Source organism: Suillus plorans, assembly GCF_016647745.1.
Source record: "Suillus plorans strain S12 chromosome Unknown HD556scaffold_9, whole genome shotgun sequence".
Taxonomy (NCBI): domain Eukaryota; kingdom Fungi; phylum Basidiomycota; class Agaricomycetes; order Boletales; family Suillaceae; genus Suillus; species Suillus plorans.
This window is the reverse complement of record NW_024537393.1, coordinates 637,540-660,270: the sequence shown is the minus strand read 5'-3', so window position 1 is coordinate 660,270 and position 22,731 is coordinate 637,540. Positions and strand designations below refer to the sequence as shown.

At 47.8% G+C, this 22,731-nt stretch overlaps 5 protein-coding genes across 5 annotated transcripts; 2 read left to right on the top strand and 3 right to left on the bottom strand.

Moving 5' to 3' along the window:
• Positions 1–323: 323 nt before the first annotated feature.
• On the top strand, positions 324–6,667 carry HD556DRAFT_1439238 (uncharacterized protein; the record flags this gene model as incomplete). Its single annotated transcript, XM_041305944.1, has 28 exons — positions 324–335; positions 386–470; positions 520–677; positions 732–804; positions 851–895; positions 953–1,003; positions 1,062–1,096; positions 1,156–1,444; positions 1,499–1,836; positions 1,888–1,991; positions 2,053–2,077; positions 2,125–2,213; positions 2,260–2,276; positions 2,332–3,451; positions 3,501–3,727; positions 3,783–4,006; positions 4,057–4,249; positions 4,306–4,594; positions 4,643–4,899; positions 4,952–5,333; positions 5,392–5,507; positions 5,555–5,614; positions 5,670–5,822; positions 5,873–6,031; positions 6,081–6,122; positions 6,168–6,359; positions 6,413–6,449; positions 6,508–6,667. 28 exons carry the CDS (start codon positions 324–326, stop codon positions 6,665–6,667), a joined length of 4,932 nt encoding a protein of 1,643 aa, XP_041164372.1.
• Positions 6,668–8,308: 1,641 nt separating this feature from the next.
• HD556DRAFT_1439237 (uncharacterized protein) lies at positions 8,309–10,700 on the bottom strand (the record flags this gene model as incomplete). The annotated part of the gene is made up of 9 exons (XM_041305943.1): positions 8,309–9,158; positions 9,207–9,352; positions 9,405–9,536; positions 9,595–9,739; positions 9,789–10,006; positions 10,060–10,183; positions 10,233–10,445; positions 10,498–10,568; positions 10,644–10,700. 9 exons carry the CDS (start codon positions 10,698–10,700, stop codon positions 8,309–8,311), a joined length of 1,956 nt encoding a protein of 651 aa, XP_041164371.1.
• A 156-nt stretch (positions 10,701–10,856) lies between these two features.
• On the bottom strand, positions 10,857–11,599 carry HD556DRAFT_1439236 (uncharacterized protein; the record flags this gene model as incomplete). The annotated part of the gene is made up of 5 exons (XM_041305942.1): positions 10,857–11,055; positions 11,110–11,178; positions 11,225–11,254; positions 11,309–11,412; positions 11,459–11,599. 5 exons carry the CDS (start codon positions 11,597–11,599, stop codon positions 10,857–10,859), a joined length of 543 nt encoding a protein of 180 aa, XP_041164370.1.
• Positions 11,600–17,266: 5,667 nt separating this feature from the next.
• HD556DRAFT_1305151 (uncharacterized protein) lies at positions 17,267–17,844 on the bottom strand (the record flags this gene model as incomplete). Its single annotated transcript, XM_041299748.1, has 3 exons — positions 17,267–17,310; positions 17,365–17,620; positions 17,671–17,844. 3 exons carry the CDS (start codon positions 17,842–17,844, stop codon positions 17,267–17,269), a joined length of 474 nt encoding a protein of 157 aa, XP_041164369.1.
• An 82-nt stretch (positions 17,845–17,926) lies between these two features.
• On the top strand, positions 17,927–21,140 carry HD556DRAFT_1430435 (uncharacterized protein; the record flags this gene model as incomplete). The annotated part of the gene is made up of 6 exons (XM_041304902.1): positions 17,927–18,436; positions 18,487–18,777; positions 18,830–19,151; positions 19,302–19,339; positions 19,375–20,771; positions 20,798–21,140. 6 exons carry the CDS (start codon positions 17,927–17,929, stop codon positions 21,138–21,140), a joined length of 2,901 nt encoding a protein of 966 aa, XP_041164368.1.
• Positions 21,141–22,731: the final 1,591 nt, after the last annotated feature.

Genomic DNA, 22,731 nt, shown 5'->3' with positions numbered 1-22,731 from the left:
AGTCCGAGTCTGCCTGGTACCAACTCGACAACTTGGGGTTGTGACAAATTACAATGCTGCTTCTCATTTTTGCTGGATACAACTTGAAAGGTCGGCAGCTCGACTTCCATTTACGCGGTTGCTACAAGTCCTGAAGGAAACATTGTTGGGCGTCTACGATGCGGCTGTGGATTCCGGAATCCTTTAATCAAACGTTATTCTTGACATGCCAGCAGAGACCTGCCTGCTTTCACATCCACAGCAAATACCACAGCATCTTTCATATCTGTATACCCTTTCAACGACAGGACACCAGCAAAGCAACCTAGGCCACGGCGTAACATATGGCGAGCAAGGTTGGTGATAAATGGTTCCAAATTAGGCGCTCGCACTAAGAGGTGTACAGACGACTAGAACGCCGAAGAGAGTAGAAGTAAACCAGCGCGCGCTGGTCGATAAAGTGCTCGCTCGATATCCCGAAGAGTTTACAGGTTCGTCAAGCCACTGTTCTGGGTAGCGCGGTTGACTAAATGTGCTCAGTGTTCCGAGAACTATTACAGAATGCAGACGACGCTAGAGCCAAGAAGGTCCTAATAGAGTTTCAGACGAAGGACTACGCTACACATTCTGCTGGAGCAAACGGCAAGACAAATGGAATCAATGGCACGACCGATTTCCCGGACTTGCTCACAACGAAGGTGAGCTCGGGGCGGTGCTGCCCTCGGAATTACTAATGTTCAGCATCCTAACAGTTGTACAAATGGGTTGTTCGCAACAATGGTGATTATTTCGAAGATAAGGACTGGGGACGACTGACGAAGATTGGTATGATGGTTCAATTCCCAAATGATTCACGCTGACTTTTACCCAGCGGATGGCAACCCGGACGAACAGAAGATCGGGGCATTTGGAGTTGGTTCGTAGAGTTATATATCACCGTCAATTGGCCTTCTCATGAAGTTATTCTCTATAGGGTTCTACAGCGTCTTCGGTATCACCGATAGCCCGCAGGTCTTCTCTGGAGGTAAGCGCCAAGCTCTTTCCTTGGCTAGATCCACCGTGCCAATCGGAACACCTGATAGGTAAAAGCCTGTCGATATTCTTTCAAGGCGATCAGGTATGCCCGGAAGCTCCATAAGCTCGGTAAAAGCTCGCAATACTCACATATCTCTGCAGCTATATACGTTGGACGATACTTGTCCCAAGAGCGAGTGGACTTCCATCGAGATGCAGCTGAAGGAAGATATGCAAGTTCCCGTCCCGAAGCCATTCGACTTGGCCAGGTTCTTGGCAGCTACTATGACATTCATGTCATGTGTGGAAAATGCCCATGTTTCTTTCAACGACAAAATCTTCATGAAGATCGCCAAGTCCAGACAAGTACCCAGCTCCATTCGTGTTCCCAAAGATATGATACCGAGGAGCAAGGAGGACACCATGCATATCAAGGGACTTTCAGTAGTTAGTGGGTTGCACGTCGTATTCTCGGCACGTGAAGCATACTGATTTGCCCCGACAGCCCAAGAAATTTCTGTTGAACTCGCGGAATGGGCACGCGCCGCCGGAACGAAGATGATATCTACGCATCGCCCTGGCAATGAAAATCTATCAAAGGATCCTGTGAAACGCAAAGGTTTTTGGGATGGCTCAAAGCGCGAAGTCCCAAAAGCTGCCAAAGCCACTAAAGCTGTATCTCGAGCGTCGACTTATGATCACCCGCCCTGGGTGACCCATCGTGCCAAATACGCGGTATATTCGGCTGAAGTTACGACTACTCCTAGCAAGGACCTTCATAAGGGCTTACGAGCAATGACGAAGAAGGATCCTCCTTCCCACTTTGATTTTGAGATGGTCTACGTGAGCCTTCCAGCAACCTTGTTCTGTACTTTGTACTCATCATAAATACAGTTCTCCAAAGAGGAGCAGGATGCAAGAACGGCAGAGGAGAAGAGGGATCCGGACATGGGAAGCATATTCAGAGGACCGCAAGGTCTATTTCCACAACTAGATGGGTATGTTACTTGTTTTTTTGTTTGTATTTGTGCACATCGTCATGTTGTCATCATGTTTTAGGGAATACATGTCCCGGATCTTCATCGTAGGCTCTACATGGTAGTCAACATGAAACGTGCTGATGAGTCGTAGGGACAAAGTACAGCGCAAACGACTGGTATTGGTGGGCACATGTCTGGCCGGTTTATTCCCACTGTCGAACGAGGATCCATTGATCTGACGTGAGTGCACATTTTTTGCACGTAAAGTTATCTCACGATTGCTTAGAAACGGTCACATTGCAAGTTCGTGCCAGCCTCTCGGTCGGTTCCCGTTGAGGCGTACTGACAATTCACACAGAATGGAATCAGGAGCTCCTGTATGTAGGTGGGTTTCTTGCGAGGCTCGTATATGAACAGGAGATTCGCAAGGTCTGGGATGCTTGGCCTATAGTCAGCGGTGTTGCTGTCCCAACTGCTGATGCTCGGGCGGCAGCTTCAAGAGAAAAGGCCACATATGCTATGCGCTACTTCACATTCCAACCGTCCACTCCGGATGCCAAAGTGTCGAAAATCTTGCAAGATGCATTTTATGACTGTTTCGACTATTCCTCCAACGTTCATTTCCCCATCTTGACGAATTCGGGTATCTGTCACACCAAGGACGTTCGGGAGATTCACCCTGACTTTACCTCCTTCATGAAAATGGTGCCTACACAACTTCCGACGTCACCTGGCGACCCACCTAATTTGGTTGACACTCTCCCTGAGAAGTATGGTGTCCGCATGTACACGTTTTCGGACGTGGTGAACGAATTAAAGCGAAGGATCTTACAAGAAGAAGAAATGATCGGTTGTCTGCGGTGGTGGGTCAACTTCATAAGTTCGCTTGAAGACGATGAAGAGAGGGAAAGAACCCTCACATTTCTGCCCAATCTGACCGATAATGCCAAGTCGCGAATTGGGAATTCAACACGCGTCATAGAATTTCGCAATATCACCAAGTTTGTCGATTCCAATATTTGGCTCCCTTGGCTTCAGTCGGACGATGCTCTTCCCCCAGACACTATCCCGTTCTCGTTTACCAGACCTCTCAATCGACAACACATTTCCCCATCTCTTTTGTGGCAGCCAATGACACTTGTGGACTGGCTGACTCATTTGATAAGCCCTCAGATAGACGCAGCCCATGACATTCGCAAAAATTCCACGTATTCCAACCGTGTCTTGGGGGTCCTGGGGAACATCTGGCCCATGATGTCCAGTGACATAAAAACTCAGGCAAAGGATCTCATGCAGGACGTCCCATGGATCGCAACGAATCTGGGATTCCGGCCCCCTGGTGGAGCGTATTTTCCAGAAGCAGACGTCTTCCATGATTTGCCTGTTGTCTCTGTCAGCCTGTTTGATCCACAGATTCTCACTGTACTTGGTGAGCTTGGGGTCAAGCGTCATCTTGACTTTGAAGAGTTGTTTGCCAAGTGCGTTCAATTTCAAGACCTTGATTCAACATTGTTGATCAGTTTCCAGGGCGGACAAATTGAGCACGTGGTCAGCGATGGAGATGATCCGGTATCTTAACACTGACCCAGACGCCATGGAGAGGCTGGAGGAAATCAGGAAACACGCTGTTTTCCCTTGCGATAAAGGCGAGAAATACTGCATCACTGACTTGTACCTTCCACATGCGGAGATACGTCCGTTGGGCCTACCAATTCTCGATTGGTCACGCAGGATCGATAAAGATTCTGAAGATGGTACCTTGTTTCCTTCCCCTATATTTTCTCTCGCTTTCAGCTGACTCTACTACAGAACAACTTCTGACCGATATGGGATTCCTTCGACACCCGCCTTTGGAGAAGCTCATTGAGATTGCTGGAGACCCCGATCCTGAAGTTCAACGTGCTGCCTTTGGGTACCTTGCAAGCAAGTTCGATGAACTCTATGATACAGAATATGATCCTTCGAAATACGACGATATGCCGTTTATACCAGCTATCCGAGATGGTCATGAATGTGTTGGCGCTTACGAGGAGGTAAGATCTTTTGCTATTTCATGGAACTGATACTGGAAACTCGCATCAAGGTTTATTCTGATTCATCATGGGCGTTGATGGGGTTCCAGAAAGTCCACCCTTCTGTCGACAGGAAGATCGTTGGCCGACTGAGGATGCGGGAAGCGCCATCGGCAAGACAAGTGATCGATGTTTTCAGGACCAGTCCGCCCAAGGATCGCAACACAGCGATAAAATGGTTCGCCTTTCTTGCAACAAAGCAAGGTCAGACGCGCTACTTGGCTAACTCTCAGTCTCTAAACGGTTTCCTCATCTTATAGTCCTCTCTCCTGGAGATCTTCAGCAAATCGCCGAGATTCCTATCGTTCCCGTAGAAGGTTCCATCGAGCCTCGCCTGGTGCCACCTCGGGAGTGCTTCATTGGTGGTAGTCAATACGGAGATGACCACCTTTACCGACGACTGTTTACCTTCGTCGACTTTGAGGAACGTGCAAATCGGTTTCTGAAAGCTTGCGGCGTCAAAGCCAAGCCTGATTGTTCCGACATCCTCCACATCCTAATAAAGGACCCTAAGGAGTTCCTTAGAAAAGCTGGTGCAGACCCTGAAAAGTACGTAAACATCCTGCAGAATCACCCTTATGCTCATCATCAATGTAGATATCTTGTTGAGCTTCGTGGAATTGCGGTTGGGTATGAGGGGCTCTCCGAAGAGGATAAGAAAAGGATGAAGAATGCGCCGATATTCGTCGGCTATCGTACCTTAAGGTCCTTAAATTCAGATAACACCACTCTCGTCGTCAGGGACGAATTCCAACTCGTTACAGCATCTAAGATTCTACTTGCTGACGACATGGAAAACCGACGGATCTTTGGAGAGTTTGTCTGGTTGGCTCCACAAGATGAGTTGCTCGAAAGTAAGCTAAGCTAGTTTTTCTTTGAAAGTGGACCCAGCTAACCAAGTCGCAGAGCTCTACGAATCTGTGGGATCTGGTTATTTGAGCGCCCATATCAAATACAACGTGAAACCAGATATCGAGCAACCTAGGTGGACTCGCTGCGAGGAAGTTCGAAAGGCGATTTTGGAGAAGTTACCCATCTTTATGCATGAGTTTGATGAACAACGTCTCAAGCAAGGCTCGGTGCATCGGAAGTGGGATGAGAAATCACGCTTTCTCGTGAAAGGATGTAAAGATCTCAAAGTGGACAAGAGACTTGAATCTAATTACTGTATCTCTACTGAACGTCAGAGAGAAAGTAATGAATTCTATGTGTCCGCCGAGATTACTACAGAAGAGAGCGGTCGTGTTGTGCTATGGCTCAAGAAAACGGACCATCTTGACATGTATGAGTGAGTGAATTTGAATTCATGTTTCTCCACACACTTATCACTGATGGGATTGCGTTAGCGTCGCTGTCGCACTTTGCCGTCTGCTTTTCAAGACTCACAAGAAGCACGATGTTCTCAGTTTGATGACCATATTGGAGACGGACAAGGAGGTCTTGAGGAAACGAGGCTACGATGGTAATTTTCACGACTTTCTTGCAATGTCTTTGTCTCACTTGTAGCAGTGGATAGGATTGAGCAAGCTCACGAAGCCGCTAAACTTGAGGACAAGAAGAAGGAAGAAGGTATCCGATAAACTTTGAGTCGACTACTCGGGCTTATTAACCAATCACTCTCCAGAGCGCGAAAAGGCAGCACGCAATAAGCATTCAGAGGAGTCCGGCGGAGGGCAGCATAATGGTGGCAGTATCCACCTCCGAACCAGATTCCTTGATTTCTTCAGGTGGCAGTCGGGATCCAAGAACGCCAATAGAGTTAACGTCGGCGAAATTGGTATGTCTCGTATTATACCTCAAATACATTCGCAAACTTGTTTCATGCAGACGATGCGATCAAGGAATTGATGGATCAGTGTGCCAAAGGACAAGCTACCCCAGAAGAACAAAAAGAGATCCGAAATAGAGAACACAGGGGTGCAGGCAGGAAGCAGAAAGACGTTCAATACTGTACTGAGCTGAAGAGCACCGCTCTGGAATCCGTCGGTACGTGGGTCGTTGTTGATAGCCATGTTTTGATATGAACGAACTCCAGATGTGGGTGGTGCCGCCGGTCTCATACCCGTTTGGCGACAAAGTAAGTCCCCTCGTTTCTTGGCGTCAGCATTACTAATAGTCGTAGTCACTGCACAAGAGGCAATTCCAGGCGAATTAACAGAGTTTGCAAACATAGTCCATGGACTCAACAGAGTTTTGGACCTGAGTAATAACGAACACGGCATATTTAATATCTTCTGGCATCCGGAGGATCGTGACTTGATGGGATTCAACCGCAACCGGCTGATTTTCTTAAACCTTGCACACTTCACCCAACGTAAGTAAACCTTCATGCTGTTTATCAAAAACCCTCACATGTTATGGTCACAGACTCGCACATGACGCCCGGTCAGGCATACATTCACTGGTACGTAGACGTAGAGAATCACCGACCACGATGTGCTCATACAGCCTTACCCCAACAGGTACTATATCGTCGTGCACGAGATAGCCCACAACAAAACGCCTTTCCACGACGAAACTCACGAGTTGTTGGTTTCGGCACTAAGCGCTCAGTTCCTGCCACGTTTGCACGACGTGGAAGAGGTCCGCGAGTATCTCAATTGCGCAACAAACATTTCGTAGCGAACATTTGGCTTGGTTGCCACGCATGGGACTCCAGAGACATTAATAGGTGTATTTATGAGTTGTGTTATGCATTAGCTTTGCCGGCAGCAACCTTGTTTCACAAGTGTTTTGTACTATCGACACATTTTTTGGGGAAGACATGTAATTCATGTAGATCATTCATTGCACATCAGCAGTATGCTAATATTACAACAAAACTTTCAAGAGTGGCAAGCTGCAGTCATAATCAGAAAAAACTATGCCAACTTTGTCATCTGAATACAACGCGATGCTACATTGTTAGTACAACACATGACGGTTTCTGATAAATGGTTGTGATCAATCGTTACACGTTGTTTCGATTCGAAAATAGTGTTTACCATCAGTCGTGAAAGGTACGTGAGCTCGTTTCTTTCCTTTGAAAGGAAGGCCCAGCGCCCAGTTGGCATCGTTTCAGCAGACCGGAAGGCATGCTGGCCCGGGAAGGTGGCCGTAATACGATCGTCTCGCGAAGAGCAGCGTTGGAAATGTGATGTTTAGGCCTTCTGATGCTGATGGTAAAAAAGCTAAGTGCACTTCGACCACATCATCACGCAATTTGCTCTCAAATTGAGCTAACGGGATGAGTTTGCAATCCACCCTCACTCACTGGTTGGACCTAGGATTTCGAGTTCCAAACCTTGATCGACACTCCTTTATTGAAAGGAACGACTCTTCCTCCGTCTATGAAGGGCTGTCTGATGGAGGCTCGAGTTGCAGCAGGATTGAATATCGATATTGAATCTTCCTGGTCAACATGACAACTTGAACCCTCTCCTCAGGCTTTGAGTACAGCAGTCTGATGCATGGGATTTCAACACTACACACTTGCACCTTCTGAGTTTGTGTGGATGAAGCATTTCAGGTTGAGCTAGGGTTGAGACTGTGCATCAAAAACTAGGTTTGTGCGTGTGTTGCGAGGAAGAGTGCGTGTAGGTGGCTGTACTGCTGGATTACGAGTCCCACATGTTTAGCGGTGTTGATCATATTTAGACTCGACGTTCTTCGTATTCGAGAATTGAGAGAACAGTGCAACACTAGGCACACGACCCATTCAAGAGCTAGTAGTGCTAGTGGTGGCGGTCTCCGGCATGCTGTCAAAAACTTTGTAACACAGCTTGAGGCGGTACTATGACTAATCGTGGCAGTGCACCGTGCACTCTCGTACCCTGCCATCACAAAAATTGCAGGACCAAGACCTGGCAATATATGGTTATGTTTTCGGTGACTACCATGTCAGCAGTATCGGGTCCAGAGCCCAGTATATATTGCAATACTAGGGAACTGAAAAGTCCGACGGACGAGTGCTTGTACGTCGTAGAGGAGCACATGACTTAATGTTTCATATAGTTATTTCAGATATTGTCGGACATTAATAGTCAAGCAGATAGCGAAGACATTGCATGATATTATCTGCAGAAATGAGAGTACAAAGTATTGCTATGCGACAGAATGTAAGGAAACTTGAGTCATAGTATCCAGATACTGTGTAGGTATCTGTAAAGTACACTAGGCAGCCGGGAAGCGTGAGTACAAATAGTTAACTTCATCAGGTAGAGAGAAATGCGACACGAAGCACCAGAACACGAGAGCATCAAAATGTACCTTAAAATAAAACACCTACTTCCGGCGGCGCGCTTGCCGTTTGGGATGTCGAGCAGGTTCAGATGGCTGCTCATCATCTGATTCCACGGCACGCTTCCTTTTCCCCACAGCCTTGGCTGCGACCTTGGCTTTCTTCCCAGCCGACTTCCCTTTCTTACTGGTACTGACTTCGAGTTCTTCATCTTCATCCTCCTGCGTTAACTCACTTAATCCAGGTGAAGAGGGAACAGTAGGACCTTTCTTGCGCGGGGATGTACGACGGGTTGGGGTGGGAGAACGAGCATGACGGGGTGGAGTGCCGTTCTTCCGTGGGGATGTACGACGGGGTGGGGTGGGGGAATGAGGGCGACGAGGTGGGGTGGGAGAACGACGACGGGGTGGGGTGGGAGAACGAGGACGACGGGGTGGGGTGGGAGAACGACGACGGGGTGGGGTGGGGGAACGAGTGGTGTCAGGTACCATCGGAGCAGCCCGTTTAGGCGGAATCGGATGAGGATGGACATGCTTGTGAGGAGAAAAAGAACGTCCATGGGAAGCAGGAGAGTGCCTGCCATGCGCAGGAGTAGGAGACCGTCCACGAGGCACAGGCGAATGGATCTGAGGTGAAGGGGAACGAACACGAGGATGATGAGAATGGCCAAGAGGAGAATAAGAACGATCACGAGAACCAGTACGAGGGGTGGGAGAACTGGGAGGATTACGAACACGATCTCCCCCCAAGCTCTTGGCGGCACTAGCACGAGCGGACATCTGTGCCCGCATCTTGGCGAGGCTGTCCATTGGTGCAGTGGAGCCCCTGCTAGAATCATTAGCGGAGACTCCGTCAACTGCACCTTCCCGTCCATGTTCAGTTTTGAATAGTTTCCTTCCAGAAATGCTCAGCATCATAGTCACGAAAGTAAAAATCACGTACCTATTCCACCATTTTAAGAGACCGTCTACCCAATCCTTATCTTCGCATTCTCGGAGAAAGTCGATAATGTTCTGGTAGAACTCTCGATAGCTGAATTTGCCGTCGACTTCGGCCCACTTATTCCTGCTGCTAATCCCGAAGCGAGCCTCAATAGTAACAATTGTAAGATAAAATCGTCAAGTATACGAAAACACTTACCTGAACACAAGCATATGCAATGTGTTCTGGTTGGACCGTGGTCATGTCGTGCAATGAAGCGTTGCAGGAACGCGTTGCACGTGAGTCTTCACCTAAGGCAGTAGACGGTCCTGTGAATATATGACGCATGATCTGATATATACAATGAGTGTATGATATTGACACGTTAAGTAAACAGTTGAAAACTTACGCGGACGAGAAAATACCCTTTGAAAAGTCCATCAGTCATGGAATCGTCGTCGTAGCTTTCCCCCGGTGGAGTTCCCTCCCAGAGATAAGCAGGAAAATCAGCTGCGGACATGATGATCTGTCCGTTTGCCAATTTTTTTCGCGTCCTAAAATACAGAACCTCAGAATTGAATATAAACGCAAAATACTACTTACTCTGCTGGATCCTGGTGGTAATCTTTGATCGCTGTTATAGGACAAAGAAACGAAGCCAACACAGGGTGATTAACACCCAAGTGTGACCTAGACGAGGTGCCATTATTGACAGGTGGGCTTAGAGGTTCCTTTGCCGGTAAGGGAGCCGCATAGTGGCCGATTTGTGACTTGAGACGAGTTGAATCGTCAGACCGTGTTGCACTAATGATGCCATTCATCTCCATGATGCGTCAGTAAATCATAAGTGCGCATATATGCAGTATATGCTAACCTTTCGTGCGATCCTAGCAAGTTGCTTTGACTTGTTCTTGTTGTTGATGAGCGCTCGTAAGCCGGGAGCGAGTTGAAGAAGTTGATGATAATTCCGTTTATAACGATCACGTACATAAGTTGAGCTAAAACAATAAATCAGCGATATACAACCTAGCAATGAACAAAACTTACAGGCCCTCAAGTCTCTTTTTGCAAGACACCTTGTCGGCCTCATCTTCCTCGAGATCTCCCTTATCGGCAGCCTTGTCTTGCTGCAAAAGGCACCCAATCTTGATGAGCTTCTCGACCTTGCAAAATAAGTCATAGCAGCGCGTCATAGCACGCGCAGCAGCAAAATACTCGTCGTCTAAATCTTCATCCGTGTCCTTGGATATATTCACCTTTCTGTAAGATGAGAAGTAATGTAAGCGTCAATGGAATACAAAATATAACTTACTTTGGTGTTGCATCTCTACTTTGAACAGATTTGCGTGATCGACCGCGTTTTTCGCATTCTTGTGGGTTGGACTTGGAGAGCGTCGTGAATCGTTCAAATCACTTGAGGAATCAGAATTTTCAGATTGAGAAAAACTGGGGGATCACTTGCGACGCGCCATAGTGGTTAGAGTTACAAAGTTGCATAGGGCATTCACGCGTCATCGTACATGTTTTATTTGGTTCTGTTGACATGTTATCATCATATTGAGGCGCAACAAAAAAATACATTTAATTGTACAATTACAAAGTACGTACTTATCGTATACAGACTGCAAAATAACAAATGCAATAGCAAAAACGCACAGCAAAAAAAATAACCTAAGTTAAGTCAGCTTTAACCAGAGCAGGCACGGCTTGCAGGATAAGACTGTCAACGGAATCCTTATCTTGCACGTCCCTGAAATGGTGAGGGCGGCAGGGTGGCCAAGTAGTACTGCTGTCGAATTTGAGTTTGCGCGGCTGAGGATTTGGGCGGGCTCCCAACAAGCGCACTGGCTTCGCTTTGACGGAGTTATTTCTGTAAATCAAAATTTGTCAGCGTGATGAGCCAGTAAATATAAGAAAAACTCACCCGGAACTCTGGGACATGATCTTGAGGCGTCCGAGATCTTCTGTGATCTTGACGGTATCGGCCGAGAACCTAGAAAGTTTAATGTTAGTGAATGTGACGCGCAAGACCAACTCACGTTTTGATTTTCTTGCTCTCGCGATCGGTCCTGTACATTGAGTTAGCAATATATTTGTGAGAAGATCGGAACCAAAAGACACACCTTTTCCTTTTGCGACTGCCTGGTATCAATAACTCCGCCTCGCTATCGGTAGATTCCTCAATATGGACCATCTTGACGGGATCCTTGAGCCGGATGATTAGTTTCTAAATCAAAGTCAGTAAGTAATATGAAAAGATCGAGATGACTCACCAATGGGCCCGGGTTCTCGGGCGTAAACTTAATCTCGTAAGTCGGCCAACCGGTTAGGAGATTCTCGATATCCATGACAATGACATTGTCATGAATAATGACCTGGTCGGTCCCATTAACGAGGATGGATTCGGTTGACATAGTAGTATATGATTATGAAAAAGATTAGTGGTATTGATAAGAAATGAATATGAGAAACGCGTAGTCGCGTCTTTTTGCATCACCGGTATTTGCCGGCTGACTTCGAAAAGTCACGTGATGTTTGGAACCAAGATTTCGAACCAACAAACTACCAGAGACATTGACTATACGCCCGCCGACTTTTGGTACGTTCTTCCAATGTCCAAGTTGCCGTCCGCCCTCACTAACCCTAATAAACCACCAGAGATATTGACTATACGCCCGCCGACTTTTGGTACATATTTCTCAAGATGAGCTCCGTCAAATCCTGACCCAGCTGAGATCTCTATCACAAGCCCCTCAACCTGCCGCGGCCGCTCCTCCGACAACTACTACATCATATCAATACCAAGCTCAGCCTGCATACACTCGCCAAGCTACGCAATCTGCATTCTCACCTCCAGTACCACAACACTCTTCCTCTACTACTTATACGTCTTACGCCTTGCCGTCCATTAATCAACCTAAATCTGAACCGGTCAACTCTGCATCTCTTTTAGGCCATTCTCACCCGCTTACACCCGCGAGATATGTGAGTCATTTCGTCTACCTATGTTGCGTGGATTTTCGTTAATGTAATCACTGTTTCTTTTGATATCATACGCATGTGCGTCCGGACCTTTGCCTCCCGGTACTCATTATATTTCACTGTATTCTCTACAATATTGAATGTCAATTTCTAAATGAACGATGTTGCAGTGTGACTTGTGATTCAGAGACCGAAGGTCTATCTCCACCTTTAGCATCGAAGCTGCTTCCAATACTTACCTGTGGTGAATCACCTCATGACTCTTATCTTGCACAGGGACTAGAACTGTCGCATTCAAGTGAATCTATGGCGACTATAAATGCCTCCAGAAATGCCCAGGTATGTATATCCCCCTCCACGTTCTCTATGTACCTATCTATATGGATGACCTCGTCTGTCTAGGATGCAGGAAGGTTTTCCCGTCCCAAAAGCGCTTGAGTGGTCATGAGGCCCGGTGCGAAGCCGACAAACTTCTAGATGCTGACGTCTACAAGAGTCAGTGTCGCCTCGAGAAGGGGCGTAAGAAGCGTAGGAAGACGAGAGCTCGAGATGAGACCAGGTCTCCGGAACGCAGGCAAAGGAACACCTCTCCCGAAGCTGATGTGCAGATGGACCTGGGTGACGACCATGTCAATACTGAGGTAATTTTTTTTAAATGTACTTGATTTGTATTATACTGATACAATAATTGTATAGTACGGTGATGTCGCTGGACCCTCGGGATATATTCCAGAACCAGAACCTCCAGTGCCTACCCCAGACGCACCTGCTGTTGTCTCTGCCCGTTCTGGGCGGCGAATACGGATGCCTGCACGGTATATTGACTATATCCCAGGCTCGTCAACTCACCTCGCTCACATGCCCCCGACGAATCGTCAGGAGCGCAGACGACCTATCGTCGAGGTCCAGCCTGAGCAACCACAGGCACCAGATAGTCCTGCCTCCAAAGACATCCCTCACCAGCCCCCCCTCGTCCCATACCAAACAGCCCCTGATGCGATGGGACTTTTCCGTATCTACTCTGCACGTCCTACCATGATACCAAAGGGTGATGCAGGTCTTGATGCAGCCGTCGATGCTCCTACCCTGGATCGTGATCCTAGTGTCGGGAGTTCTCAGATTGCGACTGGACTTCCTTCTCCAGAGATTGGGCCCGACAACCTTTTCTCTGCTTTCAGTAGCCCGACAGCGGGGCTCCTCATGTGCTGGCAGTACTCTGGGGTTAATTCCAAGTCGAATGCAGAGATGAAACGCCTCACAAGGAATTTCCTCGACGACGATGAGTACAAGAGAGAGGACGCGCGGATTTATGACGACGTACGTGAGAAGCGGCTTATCAGTGTCTATCTCAAGGATTCCTCTAACCCCTTCCGCGCTGAAAATGGCTGGCGTGAGTCTACAGTCCAAATCCGCCTGCCAAAGGAGAAAATGAAGTGGGCATCAGAGGATGAAGCACCTGTGCTTGAGATACCTGGTGTCTACCACCGCTCACTCACTGATGTCATTACGTCGGTCTTCCAGGATAGTGTCGCCTCCACCTTTCACATGACACCCTTCCAACAGAGGTGGAAGGTGTCAGAGGAACGCACCGTCAATGTCTATTCTGAGGCATACTCGTCCCCTGCTTTCTCAGAAGCTTATGAGGAGGTCAACTCTCTTCCTAGGGAACCTGATGACGACCTTGAACGCGTTGTTGCCTCCCTCATGATGTGGTCGGACGCGACACATCTTACGAACTTCGGTGACGCTTCACTTTGGCCATTTTACTTGTTATTCGGCAATCAGTCTAAATACACGAGAGGGAAACCGACGGCATCTGCATGTCACCATGTGGCGTACATCCCATCTGTAAGTCCTGTCTTATAACATGTCATCGGATACTTATCTTAACAGATCCCCAGTGACTTTCAAGACACCTATTTCAATATTTTCGCCGATGCATCCTCAACTGACGTCTATACGCATTGTAAGCACGAGCTTATGCAGGCCATCTGGGCACTTCTCCTCGACGAGAAGTTCATGCATGCCTACAAATATGGTATTGTCATTCGCTGCGGAGATGGGATCACATGGCACGTATTTCCCAGATTCTTCAGTTACTCCGCGGATTACCCTGAAAAGTAGGTTTCGTGATTGACCTTCATCAGATTGCAGTATCTAATTGAGTTCTACTATCAGGATCTTACTTGCCTGTATAAAATTCCTTGGTGAATGCCCGTGTCCACGGTGCCTCATCAAGAAATTCGATATCCCTATGATGGGCACCAAACTCGATATGAAACGTCGTGAGAGGACTCAGCGGACTGACAACGAACGACGACGCCGTCGTGTCGAACAAGCACGAGCAATGATATTCAAGCAGGGAGCTAGTATCAATAGTCAGCGCGTCCAGAATATCTTGAATGAAGAGTCGCTGGTCCCTACTCGGGTAAGTCATTCCTCACAAGATATTGGTTTTTAAGATTGATTTGTTAGTAGAATGCCTTCTCTGAGCGCCTCGCAGAATACTTCTTCAATTTCTTTGTCTTATTCGTAGTCGACCTACTGCATGAGTTCGAACTTGGGGTTTGGAAGGCTATATTTATTCATCTTATGCGTGTCCTTTTTGCGGCAGGTGGTGCTGCAGTTCAGGAGCTGAACTGGAGGTATGTACTTAGGAATTGCGGTCATACTTATGCTCATGCGGCTTTTTACAGATATCGAAGAGTACCTACCTTTGGACGGGGAACCATCCGTCGGTTCCACAACAACGCATCAGCAATGAAACGTCTCGCAGCCCGAGACTTTGAAGATCTCCTGCAGGTGAACTTACACTCGCCTCGTTTATTCATTCATTTAATTCTATTGTAAACTAGTGTGCTCTTCCTGTCTTTGAAGGAATCCTCATCGACGAGGAATCAAAGGACAAGGAAAAGGCTATCCATAACAAGATTATATTGGACCTTCTCTTCGACCTTGCAGCGTGGCACGCATATGCCAAACTCCGCCTGCATACTGACGACACCCTCACATTTTTCGATTCAGCAACTGTTGCTCTGGGTCAGTCCGTTCGCAAATTTCAGCGCACTGTGTGCAAACATTATCACACAACGGAACTTCCGCACGAGCATGCTGCCCGTGGACGTCGACAGGCTGCACTCGCCTCAAAAAAACCAGGAGCATCGCATACTGTCTCTGGTCCAAAGGTAAAGAGATTGAATTTGAACACCTACAAATACCATGCGCTCGCCGACTACCCTAACACCATCCGAGAAAGAGGTACAACTGATAGCTTTAACTCACAGTTGGTATGTACTAGTTTAGTTCATTTACTATCGTCTTCTAATGTGCCCCCAGGGAGAGCTTGAACACCGCCTGTCAAAGCGCCGGTATCCACGAACACCCAAGAAAAAGGATCAAACGACACGCAGTATGACCTCTCAGGATGCAATTGAACGCTTGGTGAAGAAAGTCATTGCCGCACATGAAACCATTGTCGCGCAGAAGGCCAATCCCAGACCAAAGTGTCTCCGCACTTCCCCCATAGATCATTACTACATCGCCAAGTATTCTCGTGAAAGCTTCGATCTCACGGCTTGGTTAGTAGATTTGGCCGATGATCCAGCGGTTAAGGTATGTCTTTCCGTGTATACGTTTCACTCAAGTTTCATTGCATTTTTTTCAGAACTTCATCCCTCGCCTGAAAGACCACTTGCTTGCCCGCCTCCGTGAGCTTGAATATAATGGTGATGAATACAACTTTTCCGATGAAGACCGCGACTCTGTCCTCATTGGTGAGAACAAGCTATTCCAGCATAGCACATTGCGTATCAACTACACGACATATGATCTACGATGCGAACAAGACACTATCAATCCGCGAACTCGTGCTGATGTTATGGTACTTGCCCAAGAGGATGAGCGCACGCATCCTTACTGGTATGCCCGCATTATCAGGATATTTCACGTCAATGTAGAGTATCGCGAGAACGAGGAGTCACACTATTCACGACCTAGACGCATGGATGTCTTATTTGTTCGTTGGTTCCGACGTGATGGATCACCCGCCGGCTTTACTGCTAAACGCCTACAGCGCTTGGAATTCTTTGACCAAGACAGTCTTGGGGAAGCATTTGGATTCCTGGACCCCGAGTCCGTCATCCGCGGGGTACACATTATCCCTGCATTTGCCTACAGTCGCACTGACACACTGCTTGGACCGTCCTTTGTCCGAAAAGAGGAAGAACTTGATACGGACTGGCGCTATTACTATGTAAACATGTATGTGCTTATTTTTTTTCTTATTATATTTCTCATTGTAGTACCTACAGGTTCGTTGATCGCGACATATTCATGAGGTTTCGTGGGGGCGGGATTGGTCACAAGGCCATGCGGGACTGGGACGAATTCCTCCAAGGTGGGGGATGCAACACTGAATCAAGTCCACAGGAAGACTCTGAGATGCAAGGGGATGAGTCGGATTTGGAAGACTTGGAGGAGCAGGACGAAGAGGGTGCTGACGAGGAAGAGGATGCTGACGAGGAAGATGGGGCTGACGAGGAAGACGGCGTTGATGAGGAAGACGGCACTGACAATGAGGCTGATATAGGTCAGGATGACGACGACGATAGAGTTTTGGCCGATGAGGGTGAGGAACTTGACGACGACCTGCTCGCAGAGGAGGGCTATGGCGCACTTTAACTTAGCTTTTGTTTCATCAGTAAACCCCAATTTTCTCCACAGACATAACATTTCCGACAGTTTCCCACAGTAACCCACAGCGCCCCACAGCGGCACAGAGCTCACAGTAAATTTCTCCCAGCATCGACATTTTCTGATACTAGTTCCTCACAGTAACCCACAGAGGGACAGAGCTCACAGGATGTACAGCTGCTTACAGTGTTTGTCAGTAAAATACTAGTAGTCACCATTTCTCAAGCGCTACTACTACTATGTAGTTTGAGCTACTAGAGCTATACTTAGAAAATTAAAACAATTTGAAGCACATCCGCCAAGGTCAAGACATAAACAAAATTTCATGGCCGAATCATATTTAGTGAGAGTACTACTGCCAAATACAATGTTTCTATTTGATACAACTCAAAAGAAGGTACTTGTCATTAGTCCAACTGGATGGCGACCTGACGGCAGGATGCGAATGAGTCTATGATACGAAGGTGTTAGTTGGTAGTACTATGTAAATGATAGGCGTACTTACCGTGAAAATTGTATGGCGCTGGGTGGTGAGAAAGACCATGTTTCCTGAATGTGATGCGCATATGACCCAATCCTACATCTGCCTTGTCGACCTTGCGCTTAGAGATGGCGGACTTGTGTTTTGAAAGAGTCGTCAAGACTTCATGTTCTCGGACGATGCAATCGTTAAGTGTTTTCTCTGCATCGAATACATCACGTCGGGCCCTTGCAAGGTCCATGATGAGGTTGGCTTCAAGATCATCAACATCGTTGATGGTCTGTGGGCACGTGAACGAGCATTGCCTAGTAAGATATCACAGTCACTTACCATTGAGCCAATAGCGTCGACCACTTCGTACAAATCTGCGATACCACTGCCAGAGTCACCCAGAACATAGCCGGCTTGCCACTTATTGCATCGCGGGCGCATACGTGACGCCGATGATATGTCACTAGAGACATTCAGATTGAGATGTATTGGTGCGTGGCTTGACTCGGACATGAGGGATTGAAAAACTAATATGTTCGGATTCCGGAATCAATACCTTTACAGTTCAACGTCTCAGAATTCTCACGTGCACGCTATGTCATCATTCCAGTGTCCTTCATGCGGCAAAGGCGGTTTCAAGAACGACGTCGCTGTTGCTCGTCACATGAGCCAACCTCGCTCTGGGTGCAGTACGTGGCTGCAGGATTTGGTATGCTTGCGCTCCGAGCCTGATGACTCTCGTATGGACTCGGATGATGAACCGAATATTTCCATGGATATGGACGATGGACCGAATATACCCGACATCGAGTCTGGTGGTTTTGGGGATTGGGATCAGATGTCTCGAGGGAGTACTGGTGGTAGTGAGAGCCAGGGAATGCCAACTCACAACTCGGAAGTTATCGACTCATATCCTGACTGCGCTCAAACATACGGCAATGGCTACACGTTCCTCGATCTATTCAATTCCGACAGTAACAGCAAACACCGTGCAACGAATCCGTATTACCCATTCAGCAGCCGGAAAGACTGGGAAGTTGGGTCGTGGCTCCTTCGCTCAGGATTGAGCATGGGGAAGATAGACAGTTTTCTTTCACTCGAGCTGGTGAGTAACAAATTCGTTGATAATATTTACAAATTTTCTAAGTGATTCAGATAAAGACCCTTCCGTTGTCGTTCCTGTCGGCCAAGGAACTCCGCGGTAGAGCGGAAATGTTGCCCAGCGGTCCGTGCTGGATGTCTCAAATCATACCTACAAAATATCCTACGAAATTGCCCGTTGTGTTGTATTGGCGCGATCCCCTGGATTGTATTTCAAGCCTTCTCAACCATCCTGCCTTTCATGATCAGCTGGACTTTACGCCTCGCAGGGTGTATACCACTGCACAGAGGTTGTGTCGCGTGTACTCGGAATGGGCGACAGGTGATGACGCGTGGAATATGCAGGTACGCATATTATCATTCATGCAAGTTGTCATACTTATCAGTTTTCGGACAGTCAGCCCTACCAAAAGGTGCAACACTCCTCGGGACCATCTTATCATCTGACAAGACGAATGTATCGACCATGACGGGCGACAGAGTTGCACATCCCCTTCTCGTTAGCCTTGCTAACATACGCATGTCTACCCGACTCAAATCGTCTTCGAATGCCTTTGTCCTTACTGCTCTACTCCCCGTCCCAAAATTCATCTACAAGAAGAAACGCATGCGAGGTGTACTTGAGGATCGCCTCATTCACGAATGCTTGGATATAGTTCTACGTCCACTCAAGGTAGCCGCCCGCGAAGGGGTCATGCTGTCAGATCCTGTCGGACACAGTCGTTACTGTTTCACACCGCTCGCAAGCTATATTGTTGACACCCCGGAGGCCATGATGCTGGCTGCCGTTGGCGGGAAAACCTCTCCGGTTACTATGGCCATGTATAAACAGTTTGGAGATTCTTTCCATCACGAACCTCGCACACGAGCAACTACACTCTCCCAGCTGGCTACTGCACGGAGTAAAGTTGATCCCGATGACATCGAGGCTTTTTTCGTGAGGCACAGAAGTTTCGTCTGAATGGCGTCAACACACCATTCTGGCTGGATTGGCCCCTCAGTGATCCATCACACTTTCTTACTCCCGAGTTTCTTCACCTCATCCATCGTGAGTTCTACGACCACGATGCAAAGTGGCTCATTTGCGCAGTCGGTGACACAGAGATCGATTTTCGGTTCTCTGTGTTGCAGGTCATCACTGGGTTCCGTCATTTTCATGGCGGGATTTCAAAACTTAAACAGGTTACAGGACGCGCTCAACGCGACATCCAGCGCTCAATTGTTGCGGTCAGCGCGGACGCAGTACCTAGCACCGTGATGACTGCTGTACGAGCTCTCATGGACTTTCGGTACCTCATACAGTCACCCGTAATCAATGACATCCAACTCACCCGTATTTCCACGGCCCTTGAAGAATTTCACGCCAACAAAGATGCAATTATAGACGGCGGATTTCGTCGTGGTCAGCGTGGTGGAGTCATTGAGAACTGGTACATACCAAAGCTAGAGCTCATGCAGTCCATAGTTCCGAGCATAAGGAACACTGGAGTTCCTCTGCAATGGACCGCCGACACCACCGAACATGCGCACATAACGGAAATCAAGGATCCTGCTCGCTCCAGCAACAACAACAACTACGATCCCCAGATATGTCGCCATCTTGACCGTACTGATAAATGCCGCCGCTTTGACCTCGCTATGAGTCTGCTCAACAATATGACAGACTCGAAGTGGCAGGGTTCAGATGACGTTGGCGATGTCAACGACAACATTGATCTTGATGCAGACCATGATCACGATGATGGCGATGTTGATTTCGATGCAGATGTCGATCATGATGTCCCAGACCTTCTGGCGATGAGCAAATACCCTGGGCATCCACGTCCGACCACTAATTACTTCGAAATTGCCAAGGTCCTTCGGCACAGGGAAGCGGGAACAGTCCCTGTGCCATTGCGCTCATTTGTTATTGAACGCACAGCGTTCCACCTCGCCTATGACCCATCCATCAGAAATATATCTGTTGACGATGCTGCCATTAAGTTTGGCCTTCCCAACTTACGACCAGCCATTGCCGACTTTCTTCGTCGTGAGGATACTCACGGGAGGGATCACATCCATACTATTGGGGGGGCTAGAAGAGCTGGACCCACTACTCCACTTCCCTTTGACAAACTACAAGTCTGGTTTAAGCTTCGGCTTCAGGACACTGATGTTCACGATATCAGCATCATACGGCCTGCACAGACCCTCAACTGCGCACCCCCTTCTGATCCCTGGACCTCTGGCCGGTATGACACAGTCATCATCAATAACGAGGCGAGATGTTCATGGCCCGCAGATGGTCTTCACGGTATGTTATTCTTACATTGTACTGAATATTTACTTATTGTTAAGTCGTAGGTCATACTATTGGTCAGATCAGGCTTCTCATGCGTCCTGTTGGAAAGAGTGGCGCAAATTGGTCATGGAAGGACCGCTTTCTGGTATATGTACATCGTTTTGACATTGTTCCCCAAAGCTCCGGTACCAATGATCGTGAGCCAAGTACGCAGCTCCACTTGCTCAAACGAGCGAAGCGTTCAAATGGTACTCGGGTGGGTGACATCATCCCTGTGACACAGCTCAGAGCACTTGTCAACCTCGTCCCTTGCTTCGGTGCAAGTGCGGACAACCGCCTCACCCCATATAATAGCATGGAACATGCTTCGCAGTTTTGGCTCAACAAGTATTGGGACAAGAACTCATATTTTCCTCTTTCCATGTAACTTTGACGTAGTCACGGTGTCACCCTTTTTTTATGTAATGTTCGAACTTCGCGTCGGTTGTGTATCTAGCCCATGGTTATTCTAGTCTATCTTATTCTTAGATCATTGGTCCAATCCTTTGATGGCGCTGTGAGGCGCTATGTGGCGTGATAAGCTGGTCGTTTATCTCACTATTGTCACATGCAAAATGGCTTTTTTTTCAGGACCGTTGACAACGGAATCAAATTGTCATCACTTGTGTCTATTCCCGATGTCACTGACGTCCCTGCTATGAACAAGATCACGTCCAATGAGCTTAATCGGCTGGTCACTCACGAGGATACACCAAAGGCCTCACAACCGATACTAGGACACTTACTCTCCCAAATCTTCCAGTCTTTCACAATTCCTCTTCCCGATGTGTCCGACCTTAAAATACCTTTTGGAAAAATCCTTCATCACAACCAGCGCATCGACGAAAACTTTAGCAGTACATCACCAGATACTCTAGTGCCGCTGTATGACACTGAAGCGAAGACTTGGAACTGGGCTCTTCCAGTTGACCCCCCAGAAAATGGTAGTAATCCAGCTGGGGTTGACTCGGGGTCAGACTCGGAGGACAACGCCACACAGGAAACAACTCACGAAGAAAATTTTGCAGCGTTTCTCAATGCTTTTGCTAGTTGCTTGTCACGGTCGCGGTCCGAACTTGTAGCAATGCGCTTTGCAACCGGCACATGGAGTGCGGCCAATGCACAGAAGGCATTGCCTGGCAGCGCCATCAAGCGCAAGCCAGATATTGTCCTATCTGACGATATATCTGCCAAGTGGGGAAACATCAGGGTATCAGCGGAACTCACGCACAGTCGATACCGGCCTGCGATGCGACTCGGGAAGGCCGCGGATACCCATGCCTATATTATGATGAGTGAACAGCCCTGGAGGCGCTTCGCTCTCATATTATCATTCACAAATAAATATCGCCACCTTAGGGTCTTGATGTATGACCACTCAGGTGGTGTTGTATCCCCTCGCTTCGATATTTACACGCAACCCAACACATTTCTACACATCATCGCTGCTATCATGTTTGGGAGTTTAGAGTGCGTCAGTTATGACACAACAGTTTCCTTCTCGAAAATTGTTTCACCACCCCGATCCAAAGATATCCACGGCTATCGTCCCATCAGAAATACTCCTGCCCGACGGAGTACTACGACAAACCATGCTGTTACCACATCGAGCTCTGATTCTCTTCCAAATCCTGACGTATCATCCAGCGAAGCTCTTGAATCGGTTGTCTCCGATGACTCCGATGATTCTGAAGACTCTGAAGACTCTGATGAGTCCTCTAGTGATTCTGCTCATGACTCAACTGAAGAGAGTCCGAGCGCCTTGCATGACTCGATGGATGAAGAGAATTCCTCCCCCCCTCAACCCACTGCAACCCGCAGCGCTCCCCTTCTTAGCCTCATATCGCAAATACCCCAGGCTGAGATGACCGAGAGCATCTATTCCGTCACCCCTCTCCCTTCCCAATTCCCTTATTCTACTCAATCACCCGAACCTTGCGGCAAGATTCGTGTAGGGGAGAAAATCTACACTATAAAGA